Source organism: Nannobrachium achirus (assembly GCF_963921795.1).
Source record: "Nannobrachium achirus genome assembly, chromosome: 16".
Classification (NCBI taxonomy): Eukaryota; Metazoa; Chordata; class Actinopteri; order Myctophiformes; family Myctophidae; genus Nannobrachium; species Nannobrachium achirus.
In genome coordinates, this window is record NC_137823.1 from 55507024 (window position 1) to 55529580 (window position 22557).

General features: G+C 41.7%; 1 protein-coding gene across 1 annotated transcript in view; it reads left to right on the forward strand.

Annotated features, from left to right (window-relative positions):
• The window catches only part of LOC308300261 (mRNA-capping enzyme), a 137489-nt gene that overhangs the window by 20649 nt on the left and 94283 nt on the right, over positions 1-22557 (forward strand). The window contains exon 9 of the mRNA XM_080744081.1: positions 20465-20600. Within this exon, the coding sequence (XP_080600207.1) occupies positions 20465-20600 (136 nt within the window). The remainder of the gene's footprint in view (positions 1-20464; positions 20601-22557) is intronic.

Sequence of the window (22557 nt, forward strand, 5' to 3'; positions counted from 1 at the left end):
TTTAGCAAATTCAACATAAAAAAGGCGGAACCAGGGCGGGACAAGGCAGATAGAGCCTGCTGGTTGGTCAGTCAGGGACCAACCAGAAGGCTAACAAAGGGTGAATTAGGATGGAATATGAATTACAGATTGGTCTTCTTGATCACATGACTATAGAGATACTGTATAGGGATTTGCGTGATTGTTGGATAAAATCTGATGGAGTAATATCAAAGAATGTGTTTTACATAAGTTGGCCTCCTGGTGGCGCTATAACAGGCAAATGTTTTTCCTTGGCCGCAAGGAAGTGCACATACAAAGTTGTCCACTGATCGGTGGAGTTAAAGGTAAAAACGCAAATTGGCATTTCTTCCTCTGCCTAGTGGGAACGTGCGTACCCAATTTCACCAGGATTGCACGCACATGTGTTGATGATTCTTCTGCAAATCTTGGAAGCCATCTTCTTCCAATCAGGATGGAATATGGAAAATCGGACAGATCCATGTTGATCACATGACTGCAGAGATACGGTCTACCGATTTGTGGACAAAATCTGTAAGAGTAGTGTCCAAAGATGTGTTTTGCAAACATCGGCCTCATTGTGGCGCTAGAACAGGGCCATGTGAAAAATGTGGGGCAGAGATTCTGAATTGGCATCCAGGGAGTGTGTGTGCAGAGTTTGGCCGAGACCGGGCCAACAGTGCTGGAGATTTGCTGGTAACAAACTAATGGGACGGACACACACACACATGGACGGACGGACGGACGGACGGACGGACGGACAGGGGCGAAAACATACTCTCCTGGCAGAGACAATAAAACATTCACACAGCCATACTTTGGCTGTACTCTTTGTTATAAAGGCAAACAAATGCATAATGTTGGCCGTTTTATCGTATCTGAGCCGTGGAAATTGAACAAGCCATTCTTTGCAATAGCCATATTATGGTATTTTTTATGTGAGGCTCAGAGTCAGATGAGGGCACCTCAGCTGAAAATTGTTTGGTAGTGTGGTTACCTCTGCTGAGGACGTCAGGGCTGGGGACTGGTGTAATGAGTACCCCAGCATTATATTTTGACACAAAAACACCAAAATCATTGGTTTTCTTCATTTTGTTACCAATGTTTTAAACCTAGTTCAGACCAAAGAAATATGATGAGATACGCTTAATTGATACCTTTTAAATCAACTTGTGTGAACTTTGTCAAGGCTGTCAAAGTTCACAACAATGCATCACAGATGTGAAGCTTGTAGCCATTTATAGCACACGACGGAATCGCACCGTGGACTCTACTATCTGTCCCATACATTGCTGTATGCGAGAATTGTTCTCCCTTTTTGACCCATCTCTTGGAGCGGTGAGCCACAGCTGTGCCACGCTCGGGTAATCAGTGTGATGATCTAACCCCCAATCCAACCCTTGATGCTGAGTGCCGAGCAGGGAGGCATATTTGCGTCCCATTTTTACAGTCTTTGGTATGACCCGACCGACCGGGGTTCGAACCCCGACCTCCCAGTCTCAGGCGGACACTCTAACCACAAGGCCACTGAACTGGGGTCTGAATTACCCCTTAAGGTTATGATGATGTCGCTCAAAGAGGGGTACAGTGCAGTTTTACCCATAAAATGCACACATGCCTTACGGAATGTATTTCCCCCCCCACCACCCACCATTCTTTTCCTTCTTTTTTACAATATTTCCTTAAACACTTATTGGGAATTCTAAAACTCACCAGAGCCACACAGCATGAATGCGCTGAATTATTGTTGTTGTTGTAGTTATTGTTATTATCATTATTGTTGTTATTTTCCCACATGTATTTACCTGGGTCTTTAACAATAACCTAGAATATGTATGAAGCTATTCATTAGGCCTTGGTGGTTTATGAGTTTGATTATCTTTTAGAATCGCTACATCGAGTGATCTATTTTGTTCAGGTAGCATAAGGGATATATATATAGCATCTTGGATTGAAGCCCTCAATAGAACCTTTCCGCAAGCAGAATTGAAGTGTAAGAAAATGTTTGGGTGTGTCATTATGCAGTAGTCGGGCAGAATTATTTGTGTAGCTGTCACAAGAAAGTGGCTTAATAATTTGGCCCACACACCATGCCGTCAATGTTGTTTTGAAGGGATGTGAAATTGTGATGTTTCAGGTGGGATATGCCCCTCTAACTAATATGACAGCAATAACTACCTGGGTTTTCGGTTCCAGTTTACATTCCAGCAGATGCATAGCATTATCAACCTGAAAGTAAAGACCGGGCTATGTTCCTTTTATCTTTGTAATTCTATTTGGGTTGTAAAACCTTCACGGTGGGTTGCATGTCTGACACTGGTTTTGAGGAACTTTGTAGTAAGAAATGATGTAGCTTCTCTAGGTGGGTATTTTCATGATTATTATCAGCTGTGGTCCTTGTCAAATTGAATGGAGGTTTTGGCATTGTGCCTATCATTTGGTCAAAGGGGACATTGGTGTCACAGGCTGTAATGGAATGGCCGTTTCCTGAATTTCCCTCCGGATTTAATAAACGTTTATCTTACCTTATCTTACTCTCTCCTTTGGAGGGGCATACTGTTCTTACCCAGCCTTGATATGATCTTCCTCTGTTTCAGCTGAAAATTGGGATGGGAGCATTTATTCAAACGGTGCAATCTGCCAATATCTTAAACCTTTTCAGCTATCAGTCCCATAATCACCAAGTCTCTTTCTCTTTCCTGTCTGTTTGACTTCTTGTGAAATCTGGGGTGTTTTGTTGAAGCGGTGAAAGCCGCTTCCAAGGAGTGGCTTTGTCTGTCTCGTACGTACATGTCCCGTGCATGCAGAATTGAGGATTGGTCAAGCTTCACATGACAATTTCTCCCTCCAGACAAAATCATTCATTCATTCAGAATTCATAAAAATATAGAACTAAAGCACATAGAAAGTATAGATCTCTAGAACACAGAATGTATAGATCTAGAACACAGATTTCATAGCTCTAGAACACATAGAATAAGAATTCACCGCTTCACTTTGAACCGAGGTTTGATATTTGAGAAAGTAGTAGAAAAGGAAAGATAACAGGACAGATGGCAGTTAGCTCTCCCTTGGTCATTTGTCAGCGGATCTGCATACGCACGGTATAAGCAGATTGGTGCGGCTGTTAATCACAACCGCTTACACTGTAGGTCAGACCGCGTTGTAATGATAGATAAAGGGCAAGTGCTGAATTATGAGCCGTAACGCGTGGGGCAGTCACGGCCTGGAATTATGCCACGCGTAAGATGAGACTAATGAACTCTGAGGATTCGTGTGTTTTCTGTCAGATTCGACAGATTTGTCTCACTGCTGTCGCGAGTTTCTTTCATTGTCGTGCCTCGTGGATTGGGCAGAGAGCTCCTTATTAAATGTCCCACGTCCTAGTAGCCAGTGGCAGGTTTTAAGACACAAAGTGGAGTTTTAATGGGAAACGTGTTCCTCAAGGTGGTCCACAAAGATTGTCTCTTTGCACAACCGAAGGCCTTCTGAAACATTATTGCATATTCTAAATCCCTCTGGCTTCCATTGTTGCTTAGGAGAAGATAAGAAAACTTTCCATTCTAGACTATAAGTCGCGTGTTGGTTTAGAGATGGATTAATTCATTGCGGTTTTAATTTCTTTGTATTTCACTCATAGCTTCCCAGTTTGTACGTTGAATAAGGCTACTAGAATAGATTGACCACACTTCATGTTCACCAACATTATTCTACAAATAGTTTTGCACAGTACTAACATTACACAGAAGAGTGATTCTCAGTACAATCCTACATTTTAAGCTATTTCTGATTTACAACCTTATTTCATCATAGCATCTACTCATGCTTTTGTAAGTTCCTTGATTCAATATTTAGATATTTGATATTCAATATTAATTTCATCAGACACGCCCCCCCTTCCTATACAACCCCATTAGTAACTTCAAACTCCATTTTAACCATGTTGGATTCATTAAAAACACACGTCCTTGGATCTGGTGACTGATATTGTCCTTCTAATGTGTGAGTGGGCTGTATTTTTTCCAATTACTTTATTTATTTATTTAAATATTGAATCAAGCAATTTAAAAACTGTCTCACAAAAGCCTGAGTAGATGTTACAATGACCCCAAAACGCGTTTGAAAGTGAAATATCCTGTTAACCTTCAAACATTTATGTAGGGGTGCAACAGTTAATGGAACTCAGCAGTTTAGTCGATTATGAAAGAATATTGGTTTTAATTACTGTATATTAATAATTACATTTGTTTTATACAGCAGCAAAAATAGCAAATCTACCAGCTCACTTAATGTGTCTCATCATAATCAATACAATAATCCGAAAATAATCTATATTTGCAACCCTATTTGTATTTACCCGCTTTGCACTGGTGCTGTATAGAAAGGTGTTTGTCAGGGTTAAAGAGAAAGAATCCCTCTAACACTAATCTGTTGATGTTAAGGTGGATGAGGACTAGCCTAGCACAGCTAAACAATCCACCCATGTTAAAGCAAGGTGGGGATGGGGATATGAACTGCAGTTAGTTAGCTGCATTAGTATATAGTCTGGCCAAGCCAGGCTAGATGAGGACTGGACTGTGTTCATTTTCTTTTAACCAACCACTCACTACTCCCAGCTTTCTGTTGAGTTACTCTTCCAGAATGGGGAAATCGATGTCTCTTTGAAGTGCCTAATGTTTGGAGAGGTCGAATGTTATCATGGAATTCTTGGCCCTCTGTCCTGTCTGTATTGCCTTAAGTGTTTTTTGATATCGCGTACAGTATGGTGCACCACACTTAAATCAATAGCAACACTTAAAAAAGGATCAGGAAATGATTAATAATGGTTGCAAATTCAATTTCCTCTGAACTAGTGTTTGCATTCATACAGATAGAGCTTGTAAGGTTTGTTGAAGATGACCTCTTTATTTGTTGATTTTCAAAGCTAAGACAAAGGAATGCATGTGTTTCCTTGTGTGGCGGACATGTGTGCTTTTGGTGCTGTATCACCAACTAATGTGAGAAGGTCTCTACTAGGGTGGAAATTAAACCCGTGTAACATCTATTCCTTAACCCATTTAGGCCTAGAATTATTGAATGCTTTAACCAGTGAAAAATAGCAGATATACAAGCTCGCAGCGCGGCACCGAGTGCCGCGTGCCGCGCTGCGAGCTTGTAGATCTGCTATTTTTGAAAACGTTGTGAAAATGTGTGCAAATCCTTGAATATATGTATTTTTAAAGTGAACGTTTGTAACTCAAATTTTGCTTCTGGGTGGTCCCTGGAACTAGATATTTTGAGATGTGGGTCCGTGGCCAAATAAATATCAGTTTGGGGGTCCTTGACATGAAAAGGTTTGAGAACCACTGACATAGTAGTCTCTCAAGAACAGACTAACTGAGCTCCAGTTAAGTGAAAAGGATCTTTTCTTTGACGATGGCAAGCCATATTGCTGACATAGAAACATAGGTTTTTCAAAAAACCTTAGAAGGATTCAAAAGACACTTATAGAATCGGGTCAAAATTCTAATTTTCACAATAAAAAAAAAAAATAGCAGATCTAAAAGCTCGCAGCGCGCGCTGTGAGCTTGTAGATCTGCTATTTTTCAATAGTTAAAGCATAAAATAATGATCACAATAATGTGTACCCGTTCTGGATGGGTTAACCACATAAACCCATGTCATAGGCAAACATTAGGTGAAAATATCAGAACTACAACCTCAAAGCATCATTTTGCAACACTTGAGCTTGTAGGTCAGCAATTCTTTATGAATAGATTTGAAGTAGAGGAGGAAAAAAGGAGGGGACTGTACAGACAGACAGACCCATGTGGGACCGATTCTGGTCAACTGAAGCATATACGTAGGATTTAAGTGATTAAAGGATCATACTGGCACGTTAAGCTTATTGATTATGACTCGTTACACTTGACAGTTCCTTGACTTTTTCTCTTAAAAGCCCAGTTCACCTCTGGGACAACCAGATCTTATTTTATTGTTGTTTGGGACAAGATCAACACAATGCAGCATGATGCATCACATGATGCAAAATGCATCATCATTCATGCTGAAATACAAAAATATCTCAAAACACAGATTGAACACAAACAATAACTCTGGATTGTGTTGATCTTGTCCCAAACAACAATAAAATAAGATCTGGTTGTCCCAGATAGTCAGGTTTGTTATGTTAAGAAATGTATGTTTGTCGGATTTTTGTGAGGATTTGTAAAACTATACATTTTTGGAATCTTCAGAGCATGGGGAATCCAAAAATCAATGTTTCCATTTGCACAGACACCTGCAAAGCCGCCATTTTGGATGTTCAAAATGGCCGTCATAAAATACATAATTTGTGCTATCTTGGCTTCTAGACAACCTAGAAACTTAATTAAACATGCCAATCCTATGTTTTCTGGAGCAAGGAATTGAATGAGTAAATGTTGGGTGTAAAATGTTCCGGACCCCCACCCCCTTTCTGGGGGTTATCTATTTTGGGACCTCCCAGAACAGTACGCCAGCCAATTATTGTCCTATTTTCATAATAGTAGAGTTGTTTTGTCGGTTTTAAAACCTCCTGGGCTCATTTATTGCACTTTTAAAGCAGCCAGAATAATCCTTCTGACTTTTGGTTGGGGTCTTTCCTCACCTGGGACCCTCAGACAGACCCTTGAGCCTACGGTATCTCAGTAATCGCTCCGCTCCAGATGAATGTTAAATTAGATCATAATTGAAGCATAAAAGTTGTTGTACCTGGGCTTTGAAAACAAAAAGGAGTAGTAGCAAATACCAGGGGTCTTCCACAGGGGGTCCGGGACCCCTGGGGGGTCCTCAGTTACTACAGGAGGGGGCCTGCCAAATCTAGATGGGATTTGAAACTGTAACCTTTGATGGTTTATTGGTATTCTCAGTATTATTTATAACATTTCTGTGTTGGACAGCTATGGTTGACAGGTGTTAATTGAGTTTGTGGGGAGGGGGGGGCTTAGGGGGGGCTAAAGCCCCCTCTAGCCCCCCCTGGAGCCGTCCCTGTTGCAACGTATTACTTTAGGTGCGCAGACTAACATGTCCATTTATTGCACTGCACTCACACTGACAACACAACATACACACCTCTGTGTTATCGTCACCCCAAAACCCATGCACACCCTATCCTGTTAAAGAGCTCATGGTCAATTATGCCCAAAGATATTCACTACATGTCCTCCCTAATAATGTTGACAGTCTTTGTTTGTATTGTTTAAGCAGCTGCACCATCCCTTGCAATCTGCTTTGCAACCACATTTGATGAGCTCAAGTATTGCCTATATTTATATGAGTTAAAGCGAAGGATCTCAACGTCTTATGCCTTACCTTAGTTTCCTTTTAGTTGACCTTGTATCAGTGAACTGTACTGTCATGAAACTGTAATTTGTCCTATGCAAAACTTCTAATAAATACTTCAATCAAATCAATAAAAAAGCATTTGAAGCAGGGAGGGCAAGACACTTGATTGGAACATACCCTCCACTTTCTGAATTCCATCTATTTTCTTCAATTGATGGAAGCTCAGGGGAATTTGTCAGGTATGACAAAGTAGGCATCATAATACGATACCTTCATCAAGGGACATTATTTCGAGGAAGTGCACACACATGAAGAGGCTGATGCCCTGATTCCTCATCAAGTCCTTGCCTCTGCTGCTTATGGTGCTTTGTGAGACATAATGTGTTTGGTCACCCGACACTGCTGTTACTTCTCTGAAATTTGCAACAGTCAAAGCCAAGGTAAAAAAAAAAAAGTAAATAGATATATTTGAGCGAGTTCAATTTATTGAATGTCACAAATGTCAAGGGTTCCTTGGCCTACACAATTCGTCATGGGTCAACGCCTACTTGTAGCCTGATAATGATGACATTAAGCCATTAACCACTTCAAGGACCTTAGCAAGAGTTCCATTTCTCCTGAGCTTATTAATGGTGAGCTTCCATCAACATTGCAGTCATTGGAGCATGTTGCATGCCGTGTTTACAGTTCAAAAGGTCCAACAACCAACTCGTGCTGCACTGCTCCCACATATCCTCCGTGCCAACTATGTCACAATGCGGGATAAATCATACCTGACAAATTGCCCTAAGCTTCCACCAATCTAAGAAAATGGGTGAAATTCAGAGAGTGGAGGGTATGTTCCAGTCAGGGGTCTTGCCCTCCCTGCTCAAATAACCTGCCTTCCACTCTATGCTATGGTGGAGACTGTGTCAACATTGGACATTGAAGATGACGATGATGAAGACGAATAGATCCTGCATGTCTGAAATTACTGTATTGTAGTGAATCTCCTTGGGCATAATTGACCATGGGCTCTTTAAGAGGATGGGTGCGAGTTTTGGGGTGACGATAACACAGAGGTGTGTGTGTGTGTGTGTGTGTGTGGGTGTGTGTGTGGGTGTGGGTGTGTGTGTGTGTGTGTGTGTTGTGTTGTCAGTGAGTGCGGTGCAATAAATGGACATGTTAGTCTGCGTGTCCCAAAATATGAAGTTGCAATACCTTAAATATTGCAATCCCAGCAGTAACACCTGTCAACCATAACTGTCCAACACAAAGTTTTTATAAATAATACTGAGAATACTAATAAACCATCAAAGTACAATACCGGTACATAAATCCTGAATACATAAAAACATTCAAAGTTTCAAATCCCATCAAGATTTGGTGGGCCCCCTGTAGTAACTCTGAGGACCCCCCAGGAGTCCCGGACCCCATGGAAGACCCCTGGTATTTGCTACTACTCCTTTTTGTTTTCAGAGCCCAGCTACAACAACTTTTATGCTTTAATTATGATCTAATTTAACATTGTTCTGGAGCAGAGCGATTACTGAGACAGACTCAGGGGTCTGTCTGGGGGTCCCAGGTGAGGAAAGACCCCAACCAAAAGTCAGAAGGATTATTCTGGCTGCTTTAAAAGTATAATAAATGAACCCAGGAGGTTTTAAAACCTACAAAACAACTCTAATATTATGAAATTAGGACATTAACTGGCTGGCGTAATGTTCTGGGAGGTCCCAAAATAGATAACCCCTAGAAAGGGGGTGGGGGTCCGGAACATTTTACACCCAACATTTACTCATTAGATTCCTTGACCCAGAAAACATAGGATTGGCATGTTTAATTAAGTTTCTAGGTTGTCTAGAAGCCAAGATAGCACAAATTATGTATTTTATGTCGGCCATTTTTAATGTCCAAAATGGCGGCTTTGCAGGTGTCTGTGCAAATGGAAACATTGATTGTTGGATTCCCCATGCTCTGAAGATTCCAAAAATGTATAGTTTTACAAATCCTCACAAAAATCCGACAAAAATACATAAGGAACCTGACTAAGAGGTGAACTGGGCCTTAAAGACTTGTAGCTCGCTGGGCTGGGCCCCTTCAAGGTGGCCCTGAAAATCCACCTTTCAGTAGGCCAGCGACAGAGGTAATCATCACTCCCCCCAGTGAATCTACCTATTCTTTTTACTTGCATTCTTATTTATATTTGATAATTATATTAAATCGTTTTTACTCCGTACATAAATGTACTTTATAATTACATTAAATGTTGTTCTTCTTCTACTTTGCAATGAATTGATTAGGACTTCCAACGTAAACAAAGCCGTAAAGGTCTTATTGGGATGTTCCTTTTTGGACTGGATGTGTAACCGGACTGTGCTGCAATGCTGTGTTGTTTGTACTTGTCAATGTTATTTCATGTTGTGTCCAAAGACGGCTCAGTGCTCAATATCGACTCTGTTATTCATATTTGGAGTAATTCTTTACATATGTAAGTCCCTGTGGAAGTTTTGTTTACAAAGCCCAAGGCAAATGGAGTTGTAATTATGTTGCAATGTTCGATGGGAAAACAACATGATTAAATTGTTAATCGCAATATATTCCGGTAAATTCTGTAACAAATGAATCATGACTTGTAAATAAGTGTGAAATCTAAAAGCTGTTGGTGGAAAAAATCCTCTGTATTTATGTAGGATACGTGGTCAAAGCTGTGATCAGACAATTATAATGGAGGTGGCAGGTTCCTTTACCACTAATACGACAAATGAGCTAAAATAGCTGATCTGCATGCTCATTACTTGTCGCCATGCGACCCGTTGTAAAAAGGAATAGGAATTGTGGTGCGTGAGGACCATATGCCAGATTCATACTTATCGTGCTGCAATGTGGTGTGATCTGGTAGATCTGCTATTTTACGTGCGTGACACGTACACCGAACTAAGTATAAACTAGGGGTGGGCAATATAATCGATATGGGCAATACATCGCGATAGTTTATTTGCCAATACTGTATCGATACTTCAGGCCATAGTATCAGGATACTTTGAGGAAAATAAAATATGTTCCCATGCATAGGAACCAATGGTAGAAGTCCGGTCCTGACAGTCCGCTGCCTCTAGATGTTGCTGTACTAAAGTAGCTACTTTCCCCTTCCCACGGTTCAGTGAGTGAGGACTCTCGAGAAAATGGCTGCGAACAACGAAAACAACATTAGAGCAGCGCCTTCAGCTTTTAAAGCTGATGTATCGCAACAGTATCGCAATAGTATCGTATCACAAAGATTTGCAATATATCGTGATCGATACATGGATCGTGACCCAAGTATCATGATAGGTATTGCATCGCGAGATTCTTGCCAATATCCACCCCTAGTATAAACCAAGCCTTACTATTGTCAAGCGAATGTTAATTTTGCTTCTGGGTGGTCCCTGGAACTAGATATTTTGAGATGCGGGTCTGTGGCCAAATAAATATCAGTTTGGGGGTCCTTGACATGAAAAGGTTTGAGAACCACTGACATAGTAGTCTCTCAAGAACAGACTAACTGAGCTCCAGTTAAGTGAAAAAGACGATGGCTATAGCCAGATGCTGACAGAAACATAGGTTTTTCAAAAAACCTTAGAAGGATTCAAAAGACACTTATAGAATCGGGTCAAAATTCTAATTTTCACAATTTTTCAAAAATAGCAGATCTACAAGCTCGCGGCGCGGCACTCTGTGCTGAGCTGTGAGCTTGTATATCTGCTATTTTTCAATAGTTAAAGCATAAAATAATGGCGTTGTGAGTATTGGAGAAGGAGCCCCCGCTGCTGGACCCTACGCTAATGATGTGTAAAGCCGCTGGGTTTGATCCTGGGGGTTGGGGCTTGGGGGGGGTGTTGCTGTCGGTCAGGCCGCAGGGCTAGACGCGGGCAAAGCTGACACACAATGGACGCCCGTGCCTCATTAGCGCTTAAAGCACTCAGGGGAACAGGACACGGAAGATAAGGAGGAAATCAAACGCTCCCAGCACCCACCAGACAACAGGGGTGGATAACAGCAGGTGGAGCGGGGCATGAATAAGGGACTGGGTGTGTCTGATTGTGTGCGTTTTTCTTTTATTATTATTATTTTAAAGGAGAAGACAGTGTGTGTGCACCATAGCCAAGACTTCAGAGAGTGATGTGAGGATGGCGAAAGTGTCTCTCATCTTTTACTGATGAGGAACTCCTCTGGAGGGATGGCAATAAAGCTCCCTCCACTTTGTAGTAAACACACTTGACGGTGGTAACTGACCAATTACACGACAGGAGGTCCTTGTCTGGACCCTTGGCAAACCTATTGTCTGCTCAGTGGGTGACACATCTGTCATTTTCTGCAATGACACGACACGACACCTATTCATTTGATGTTCTCTGACATTGGCACTCACTATCCCCCCAAAATGGTATTGGAGTGGTTTGGTGTTTCTCCTTTGTGAAAAAGGAAGGTTTCCCCGTCTGTGGAAACGATTTCCTCAAGCGCTAAAGCCGAGCTATTGAGGCGTTTTCGGTTTCCTTTTCTAATCCAATACTGCTCTCTCTCCCTTGCCTCCTAAGCCTTTTTAATACTTTCATTGTATGTTGTGTATTTTTCCTAAAATGTAGACCAATTGTAAATGAGGCTGCCCGTTGTGGTCTGTAGTTTTGGGGTGTCTCTCGTTCCTTTCCCACTCCCCCCCCCCTTGCATTTGATTGCCCTTGTCTGTGACTCTGGGTTAGCACAGCAGAGTGTTTTTGTCTTCAGTTTGTAAAAGACAGCAGAAGGAGGGACACATAAATAAATAAATCATATCCCCACTGGCAATAAAAACGAATGACTCTGTGGGGTATCAAAAACAGAGGCAAGGATTCCCCCCAATAACCTAGTGCCTTTTGGGACCCTGTTTATCTTTTTTGTATTTGAGAAGGCAGTAACCAGGGACCCTTGAAGGTGGATCCACTCCCCCTGGTACGCACTGGTACCACTGTACTGTCTGGTCATGGACAAATATAACATCACCTAAGCGTTGCTGAGATTCTTCAAAGATACAATCCAATGCAGTAGGTTACCGCGGAAATGTGTGTTAATCGGTGTTGCCATTAAATATTTTTAATCTATTTTTGAAATGTAGCTTCTCTTCCTCACTTCACATGTCCCGCGTTAGGGTGCGTTCGGATATGCACACTGGGTGCGCACTGAGCGCACTGTCTGGTAAAAATACCCAATACATGAGTGGGACATGGTAAGTGAGGAAGAGAAGCTACATTTCAAAAATAGATTAAAACAAGTAGTGTGATTGCCCTGCCACTAAAAATTTAACAGCAATGCCAATTAGTGCCGATTCACACACCTATACCTTTGCATTGGTTCTTATCTTTGAAGAATCTCAGCAACACTCATGTGAGGTTATATTTGTCCGTAACCATACAGTGGTACCAGTGCGTAACCCCCCGGGCGGCGCGTCAGCGTCACGGTTGGGAAAGCTCCCTTTTTAATCAATGAAGGGTGCTCCACTGGCTGCCGACGATAACGTCGGACGCCAAATTCGCCCCGGTTCATTTTTTTGCCACCGTCACACCGCTGGCACAACGAAACGCTCCTGGTGGAGCAATAGCCTTACAGGGAGAGTGGATCCACCTTCGAGGGACCCTGGTTACCGCCTTCCCAAATACAAAAAAAGGTAAAAAGGGTCCCGAAAGGGCCTACCCATTCCCCCAACAAATCAAACCCTGGAGTCGGTGCTAACACACTGTATTTCTTACTGTCATCACTAGGGCTGTCACGATATGACATTTTACATGACGATTAATTTTCTCTCAAATAATTGCGATTAACGATTTAATTGTGTTTTTGTCGTTGACAATTACATTTCTGTTTGGCTTTTAGGCTTTGAAGTTGCACATGGCAGATATGACACATAACCTAAATATAAAAAGAAATTACTTGACATATTTGACAACTTTATACTTAAAAAAGAACATTGATAGTGGAAATAGCCGATCTACAAGCTCACAACGCGTCGCATCGAGCTTGTAGATCTGCTTTTTCCACTATTTTTGACATGGAAATGATTATGACTATTATGAAAAATAATCACGATTATGTCAAATAATCACGATTAGACGATTATGTAATAATTGTGACAGCCCTAGTCATCACTGTGACTGGATTGTTCTCTCTTTTGTTTTCTGCTGAAGCAGGGTCAAACTGAACGCTGTCTATATTGATCTTTCAAACTGAAGAGGGTGTGGACGGCTATTATTACAGCTGGTGCCGCACTGCATGGCTGGACAACTATCTCACCCTAATGACAATTAGATTATTATGTCTGGTTTCCATTAGAAAAGATAAAAGCTGTTCATTACATTGCTGTCTGAGTGCATGTGAATTATCCAACATTACTACTACAGGGGGAATGCAGTCGAGCTACTCATTGATGTCTGGAAGATAAGTTGAGAAGAATCACACAAGTGTTTTATCAGAATGTGTTGCACTCAAATAACACTATGTTGCAATACATTAATAATAGAATTACAACTGTGTTTGTCTCGTGAGTGTTACTTATTGTATTAGTATTGTCAGCCAATGTTGTCTATTCAAAAATGACTTCATAGGAATTGAGGAGAGTGGCATACATTCTGTTATTCTGCATCTAATGCTGTAAAATCCACAGTGATGAACCATGACACCACAGAGATGCACCCTATTGACAAAGCACTTCAGGGTTTCCTGCAGGAAAACGTCTTGACCAGGGGGGGAAATTAATGTATTAATTCGAGTAATTAATTCACTTAATTTTTAATGTTAATTCTTATTTTTGCCCTATAAAAAAACACATGAATGTGCCCATGATGACGAAAAACACAACTACATGCTATCATCCACATTTATTCAACATTGAATAAATACGTTTTTCACAGGACAGTGTAACTTAGATTTACTTAAGTACTGTACAAAAGAGATTTTCAGGTATTTGTACTTTACTTGAGTATTTCCTGTTTTCAGTACTTATTTACTCCACTACATCTGGGATCCAAATATTTTACTTTTACTCTTACAAAGTTAACTTTAGTTACTTGTTACTTTGGAGATATAAATGTTTATACTATAAAACATACATTAATACATTAACATACATAAAAAAATAAGTTGTCCTTTAACTTCTTCGGTGCCATATGTAAAGTGGGACCTCTTATATTGCCGGTTCGCCACCAAAGGGTTAAAAAAATATTGTGCACGCTGGTGTACGAATTCGTGCACATATGATGCACTATGCATGTACACGCTTTTCACAGCTTTCAAACAAAAAAATCTGCTAGGAAATCCGTTCAGGCATTCAGGAGATAGCAGCCCCTATGTTTTCTTCAAATGTAAACAAACATGGCTGCCATGTTTGAAAGATAGGGTTGGTATGGGGGTTACACATGCAATTTCGTGATCATGCCTAGTACATTGTTGGAGGTCCAAAAGGTTTTTTTGAAAAAAAGGAAACCCTGCACTTATTGCAATATTTCTATAATAATAATAATAATACGCAACTTGATCTCAGCTGCTTGGGAGTACTTTAATTACCTGTTCATGAAGCTAGCAGAAAATATAGTTTTTGTACAGTGAACAAGATGATATACTTTAGGATACATCTTACCAACTATAAGAATAGGACCAAAAAACTATATATAAAGATAATTGAACGAACTGGTGCACACATGAGTTTTGTATTTGGAAATTCTGGTTGGTGGAGGGTTGTGTGTGTGTATAGGCACCAGTAGATGCACCAGTCTGATGCCTGGTTTGTGCATCAACTGCAACTCCAGTTTGATACTGGCTTGAGACCTGTCTCTACTAGTCCCATGTCTCAGTCTCCCCCACCTCTCTGTAAAGCGCTGTACAGACATTTGCGTCTGACTTATCGACTTATCGTCTGAGAATGGCCACTGGGGGCGCCGTACTAATGCATTGTCAATGAAAGGTTGTTTGGTGTTTTGTCGTTGCCGTGTCTCTTGGCCAAAAGACAGGCTGCGGTTGAGCTAGAGGCACGGCAACGACAAAAAACCAAACAACCTTCCATTGACAATGCATTAGTACGGCGCTCCCAGTGGCCATTCTCAGACGATAAGGAGAAGATGTTTCACGCATGTGTGTGAGTCCAGCCTAAGTGCCCTCCACATGTTTGTAGCTCTCAAGTCTCAAATGAAGCAGAAATTACAATTAGCACTTATGAAGCTGGCGAACAATACATCAAGTGAAATGCTTCACCTTCCCCTTTTATAGTAAACTTTAACCTGCTTAAAGAGTCAGATATTTCCATCTCCAGCCTGTCTGTTGTCAGATGGTGAAGTATTCTCCCTCTAACCCATGCCTGGCAGGCTTCCAGGGCTCTTCATCCATACCACCTGGCATCGAAGGGAAATTAATTGCATCTAATCTATTCCACATGTGTTAATGGTGTTGCTGTGTCACCGCAGGTATGACAAATGGATAGCCTTAGGCCAGTGTTTCTCAAATGGGGGTACGCGTACCCCTAGGGGTACACGGAGGTACTGCAGGGGGTACTCTAATTAACTACAACTAGCCCTTACCCGTTCAAAGATATGAGCTCCAAAATGATGTGCAGTGTGTGGGTTATGGGATGTGCACTGTGCACACAGTATATGAGGGATGGAAAGTAACTTTAACTGGTGCTTGCATGATGTAGGAGCATCAATGTAAGAAACCCGTTTCGTTTAATGGCTACAGACATTTACTGTTATGTTTAATGATGATACTTGGAGAAACTTATTGTGAGCCTGACGGTTGCTAACCCAAAATACATGGTCCCAGGCAACTGGGATGCGTTTGAATGTTGTTTGAATCTTAAGTTATTGACATGAAAACTGGACTGAAATGTCATGGCCGAAGTGTTGAAAATAAATCTGTTCAGGAGGCACAGTTTGAAACTCTCACTCCCCATTGTTTGTGATGTTATATTCTTGAAAAGGGGGGTTATCATAGCATCATATACCACTAGCTATGGTTCTATATGGAAAATGTTGTTGTCGGGTAAAGGGGGTACTTGGATTCAAAAATCAGGGAAAGGGGGTACTCAAGCCAAACAAGCTAGATTGAGAAACACTGCCTTAGGCAGTTGGAACGCCATTCATCTCTTACCCATCTCTGTCTACAGACTTAAGGGGGTTGGGTTCCACACGGTACGTGGTCACTCCCTGCTAGTAATTCATTTTCAATGAGAGGCGGGCGGCTTTTTCGGCCGCGCAGCGAAGTTTTGGGGCGGCGAGGCGAGCGGGCGCGGTCCCGTGAAATCCACCGCGAGCGTGCTCGTTTGTGCATGCGTACGCGGGCGGCGAGAGATGGATTGTGTTCATCTTTGTGAAATACCGCACAGCGTTTACTCACTCACTGAGCGACGAGTGTTTGTGTCTCACCGCGGTGCGGCCACTGCTGATCCTAGCCGCAGCCCCGACGGCAACCGCATACCGTGTGGAACCCCCTTTACTTTCCCAAAGAGTTGTACATCCCTACCACCTTCTGTGTGTTATTTTGTAGCCAGTGTGACATGAAAGATTTGTGCCCATTATTTGCACTGCGTGAATGCCCCAATTCAAAGTGGCGGGATACTTTTCATCAATTCTGAGGCACGCTGATTAGGATACTTGACCTTTTTAGAGGCTGAACAGAAACATCCTCCTTTGCCAACTTGGTATTTTGAGAAAGAGCATTTGTCAGCCCTGCCAGGATAATTCGGCTCAACATCGGAGGTGAGCACAGCGAGGACAGCAGGTTGTTTTTGATCATGGAAATGTTCACCTGTGGAGTGTGGCATTTAAATCACATTCTCCTTTTCAACAGACAGTGACAGAATTGAAGAACACAACGGTGTCTAATTCTACTAGGTTGTTGACCAATCCTTTCCCACTTATCTTTAGGGACCTGCAGAAGGCAGTATTAGTTTTTTGTTTGTTTGATTCCCCCCCCCTCCCCCTCATTCCCTTGTGAAATTGCTTTGGGTTTGTGCCAACACAGATTGATTGTGACATTTAAGTTATCCAAACGGTAAGCATTTGGTGGGATATCTTTGCTTGCCTTGCAACGCACTGCTTCTTCTGTCCGTTATTGCTTTGTTCATCCTGTCACCTGAAGTACTGTTTTACTTTTTCAAAGTACAAATGTATGTTTGGTGATAAGTGATAATGCAGAAATGCTGTCAATTACCTCATTCTATAGTGGTCGCAAATGTTGCTAAGCTAACAGCTTGTAATTTAAATTGGACTGGAGCTAGTTAGTATACTGTAGTTTGGAGGTGTGATTTATTTTGTGTGTGTGTGTGTGTGTGTGTGTGTGTGTGTGTGTGTGTGTGTGTGTGTGTGTGTGTGTGTGTGTGTGTGTGTGTGTGTGTGTGTGTGTGTGTGTGTGTGTGTGTGTGTGTGTGTGTGTGTGTGTGTGTGTGGCCTATATATTTATAGATATGTAGATAGATATCTTTTTGACATATTCATAAGTTGCATGTAAATTAGTTCATATAAGATAATTGTCTGATTATCTATTACATTTGTTTTGTAGCCCTAAGGGCAATGTAATCACTGAAGAACAATTAAATTAGCGTATTTGCTGTGCCACGCATACACAGTCGGACCAAAAAAGATAATCAGTCCTTTGTCATGGATAGACCTTTTTTAACATGTTTGATATTAACAATATCAAACACAATTCTACATTATATATATTGGAATATACAGTCAAGTGAAATATGCAGATATAATATTGGGCTAATATTTTTTCCTAATGAGCTGAATTATTCAGGCCTGATGGTTTCATTTGGGTTGTAATTTAAATCAGATTTTCATCAACTCTGTGTCTTTGTTCCAGTTGATGTGTTTATATGAGGTTAGTTAATTTCCAATTTGAGTTAACAGTTTAGCCATAATGGCATGTAAGGCTGTCACAGTAAATCTGGATACAATTTCACCGCTGCCTACTTCCTGATGGAGTGTGAGGAGCACGCACGCACACACGTACTTGCGCACGCACTTGCACACGCACGCATGCATGCACGCACGCACACACACACACACACACACACACACACACACACACACACACACACACACACACACACACACACACACACACACAGTTGATTGCCCGCTTAAATGGACTCTCGGCACATCTCAGAGTTAGGATTTGATCAGCTGATTAGGAATCTGCAGAGAAAAAGATTTGATTCTGCTGTGAACCATCCTGATTCTGCGGAGAACAATTCTTGATTACGATTACGATGAAAAATAATAAAATTACCAGCTATCACGCAAAACAATATTTTGTTCTAATAATCCAGTAAGATCTTTCATGAAATGGCTATAAGTAATTGTAATTAGGGATTGGTTAGAATAATCGAATATTTGAATTATCGTTTTTGAGGATAAAAATACAATTATTGTTTTTTAATAATTGATTTATGTTGCAAAGACTATATAGTCAGGATACCTAGCATGGGTGTAATATTTATTCTCTTCTGTATTAGCATTGTCATTGTCAGGAGTCAGGACCATAGGCATAGAGGAACTGTAGGTCAGATTCAGTAGGAATGAGGAACCGTCCGTCAGTCAAACTAGTCCCCCAGGGCCCTGTGAAGCAAAGTCCTATGAGTTTGCCTCACCATGTACAAATCGTTTTATAATATTATAGTAGTAATAACTGATATAATGTCAGGTTTTACTGCCGCACAGCTCCGGCGCTGTTGCGCGGCAACCGTCCGCTCCGCCTCCGCCCTTTCGCCGGCATCCTGCCGCCGCTCTGCCGCCGCCATCGCAACTGTTATTCCGCGGACGGCCGAGTAATCCTCGGACTGGCGAGAAATCCTTGGGGGGAAATTCCTGGGGGGACTACAGTATTACATGTACCGGTAGAATGTTTCTTCTGCCCACTGTGAGTGATGGTGTAGTGGAGCAGTAATTCAACGGAGGTGTGTGGGGGTACAATTTGATTCTTAGTTCCCCACCAGCTCCTTCACTGAGCCATCAAGCTTAATATAGACAAAGTGTGGTCATATTCACCTAATGGCTATCAAAAGCTATTTCATAATGGCAGGTAATTACAGTTGGCTAAATGCTTAGGATATACTTTAGCTGATGAATTGCCAACTCTGACAAACATTTTCACTGATAAATCTGCCATCTCTGAGCATGTTTTAACTAAACGTTATTGTTTAGAGTTTGGCAATGCTCCAGCCCATTGGCTTGTGGGTGGAAGAAGTAATTTTCCACGCTGGTTCTTCCATCTCCCAAATGTTGAGCTCCATTCTTTATCTTCATTTAACTGAAGTGAATCTGCCAAAAAAACAAATTGGTTTATATAATATCTCCACATAATATCTGGATTTGAGAGCAAATGCTGCATTGACATTTTGAAAATATGAAGCAATGAAGAACATTTTTACTCTACTTTTTTTGGGGGTCTACTTTTACGGCTATGTTATATCTCAGAGAAGGCATGGACCATAGAGGAAATGTGTCCATCCCCGTATTTTATAGTCCTACAGTATATCACCTGCAAATGCCTGCAAAGGATTAGTTGGGCAATCTTCCTAGCCATGGACGGACACAAATCACTGTGACCATGTGTTATTTGAAGATATCATAATCTAATGGTGAAGTTACTTATGCAGTACTGCAGACAAGCCTCTACAATGGCACCGCAAGACAATGCAAAACTTGATGATGTGGACACGAATTAGTAGTGAAAAAGTTTACAACTCGGAATAATTCACAAGGAGTCTCTCTTAACTTATATGGCTTTGCGTTGTTCAGTCAGTCAGTATCTGAAGCCAATTCATTATTCGGAAAGAGTTGTGGAGTTAGGAACTGCGGTATTAACACTGTATGTATGAGAGACACTGCTGACTCTACATGCATACATAAATCTCCTTCCACATTAGCTGTATATTGTAAATGCATATGCACGCCAAACAAGAAAGAAGTGAGCGTTGCTCATTTGAATCTTTGCACTTTTGTAAGCCACTCTCGGAAAGACCTAACCGCCTAAAATGCAGTTGTAAATTGCTCTTCTTTTCAGTAAGCACAGCACCTGTTTGACAAGCAGACACTTGCGTGCCAAGTGGGAGCTAGCATGAACACGGATTAATCTGAATATAATGTTGATTCTATGTTTCTGTTCTCCTCAACAGGTACATGATGTTGATACACGGGAAGAACGAAGTGTACATGATTGAAAGAGACAACGCAGTCTTCCATATAGCTAACCTGGAGTTCCCATTTCGCAAAGATCCACGTGTCCACCTAGCCAACACTTTACTGGACGGGGTGAGCTCTCTCATTACTATTCACGCTGTGGCTCTGCAGGAGAGTGTGTGTATACCAGGCCTGGAATTTCATCATTTTAGGGGAAAGGCCACTTGGCCTTTGGTGTTGTCCATTGTTTGAAGGCACAAAGGACAAATGCCAGGGCAGGAAGGCCATCAAATAAAACAAGATTTAGGTCTATTGAAATAATTGATTGAATTTAAGGGTTAAGGAACCTAAGGGTGATTTTAAATGTAATATGGAGACTATCTGCTGTGAAATTGGTATTTACAATCTGATCCATGCTCAGCACAAATCAAAGATACTGGTCTGGTTTAAAAATGGGGACTCAACAAAAGACACTGGTGTCTACATGACAAGAAAGAGACACTGGTGTTTCCATACTGACAAGTGGTACAGTCAGCTGGGGCATTGAGGCCACTGTGGCCTCAGGACAAGCCATTTTTTGGAGGGGCACAAGGCCAAAGTGAGGGGCAACGACGGCCATGGCCTTCATGTCCTCCATGAAATTCCCGCCCTGGTGTATACTGTATATGTGTTTGTCTGAAACATTGTCCAAATTTTTAGGCACACATCATAGATGACTGTCGCATGATGTCAATACATGCTCCTAACAATGTGTCCTTCTGACGTTGGAAAAGGTCAGTTTCGGACAGGCTTTCCGAACTAGTTCGGACAGAAGGGAAATCTGAGGGTGCAAGAGCGACCGAAAAAGTTCTGCGTGATGTCAGAATGTAGTTATTTCACCTCCCTTTCCACACAAAAGATGTCCGGACGTCTGAAGGAGCATGTATTGCAGGGTTCCCCAATTAGTTTTCCCCCTGGGCCAAATTATGTCTAGGGTATAGGAGCCGAGGGCCACAACATTGCAGGGGGCGACGGTGGCGTTCCCGCTACTCCAGTGACAGTTCAGATATCGTCGTTGTCGGGTGAAAATCTTGTATGTCCCAAACCGTTCGTTTTGCATTTATCATTTTAAAAATGATTTAAACTAGTGAAAACAGCCGGTCTACAAGCACACAACGCCTCGCGGTGCGAGGAGTTGTGTGCTTGTAGATCGGCTGTTTTCACTGCGACGGCCTTGTTTGATGAAGCTGAGCTTTACTTTGCTTTACAGGTTTTCCAGCCGACAATGACGATATACTATAGTTGCTCTTATACCACCATTATTACTGGGGTTGGTGGGGGCCAGACAGTAGCCCCCCGCGGGCCGCCTATTGGGGAACCCTGATGTATTGAGTTTTAGACTGGCCAAAGGAAGTCTGAGGTCCACATGGGAGCCACACACTGTTTTTAGACCCCATCTTGTCGTCCTTTCTGGTTCTGCTTGCTCAGACATCTCTAATGTGGTGCGACATGCTGCCTTCTGTGTGACCTTCCTAAAAGTCCCACGTGCTCAGCCTCAGTCCTAGATTTACTGAACTACGATCCCCTCCTCTTACTAACACTGGCCTGCTGCTCCGCCACGCTGATGACTGACTGATATCGTCTGTCGCCAACCTTTCATGCCAAATCTCTGAGAGTCTGGCAGTAGAGCCTGTTGAATAGAGAGATGAAGCAGGCACCCCCCACAACCCATAGATATCATATATTTTCATCGTTTGACGCACAATCACCAGTGTATTTTGGATTCATGTCAATTTGTGTTTTCAGATATTTAACCACTTGAACCTTCATTACCTAATACACTTGAACTCTGTATTTAGTCTGCTCTTTTTTCCCCTCTACACCAAACCTCTTTGCCGAAAATAGCCGATCTACAAGCTCACAACACCTCGCAATAGCAATACACATCAGCATAAACACAACAATGCTAAATAAAACATTCCTTAAAACATTCCACTCTGCTGTGCATTTTTGCGCTTTGTGCTCAGTAGGCCTATCACATTTATTGCATAATTGCCTAATCGTAGTTATTTGAGATGATGACAGTAATATTCGCATAATTCCGTTAATC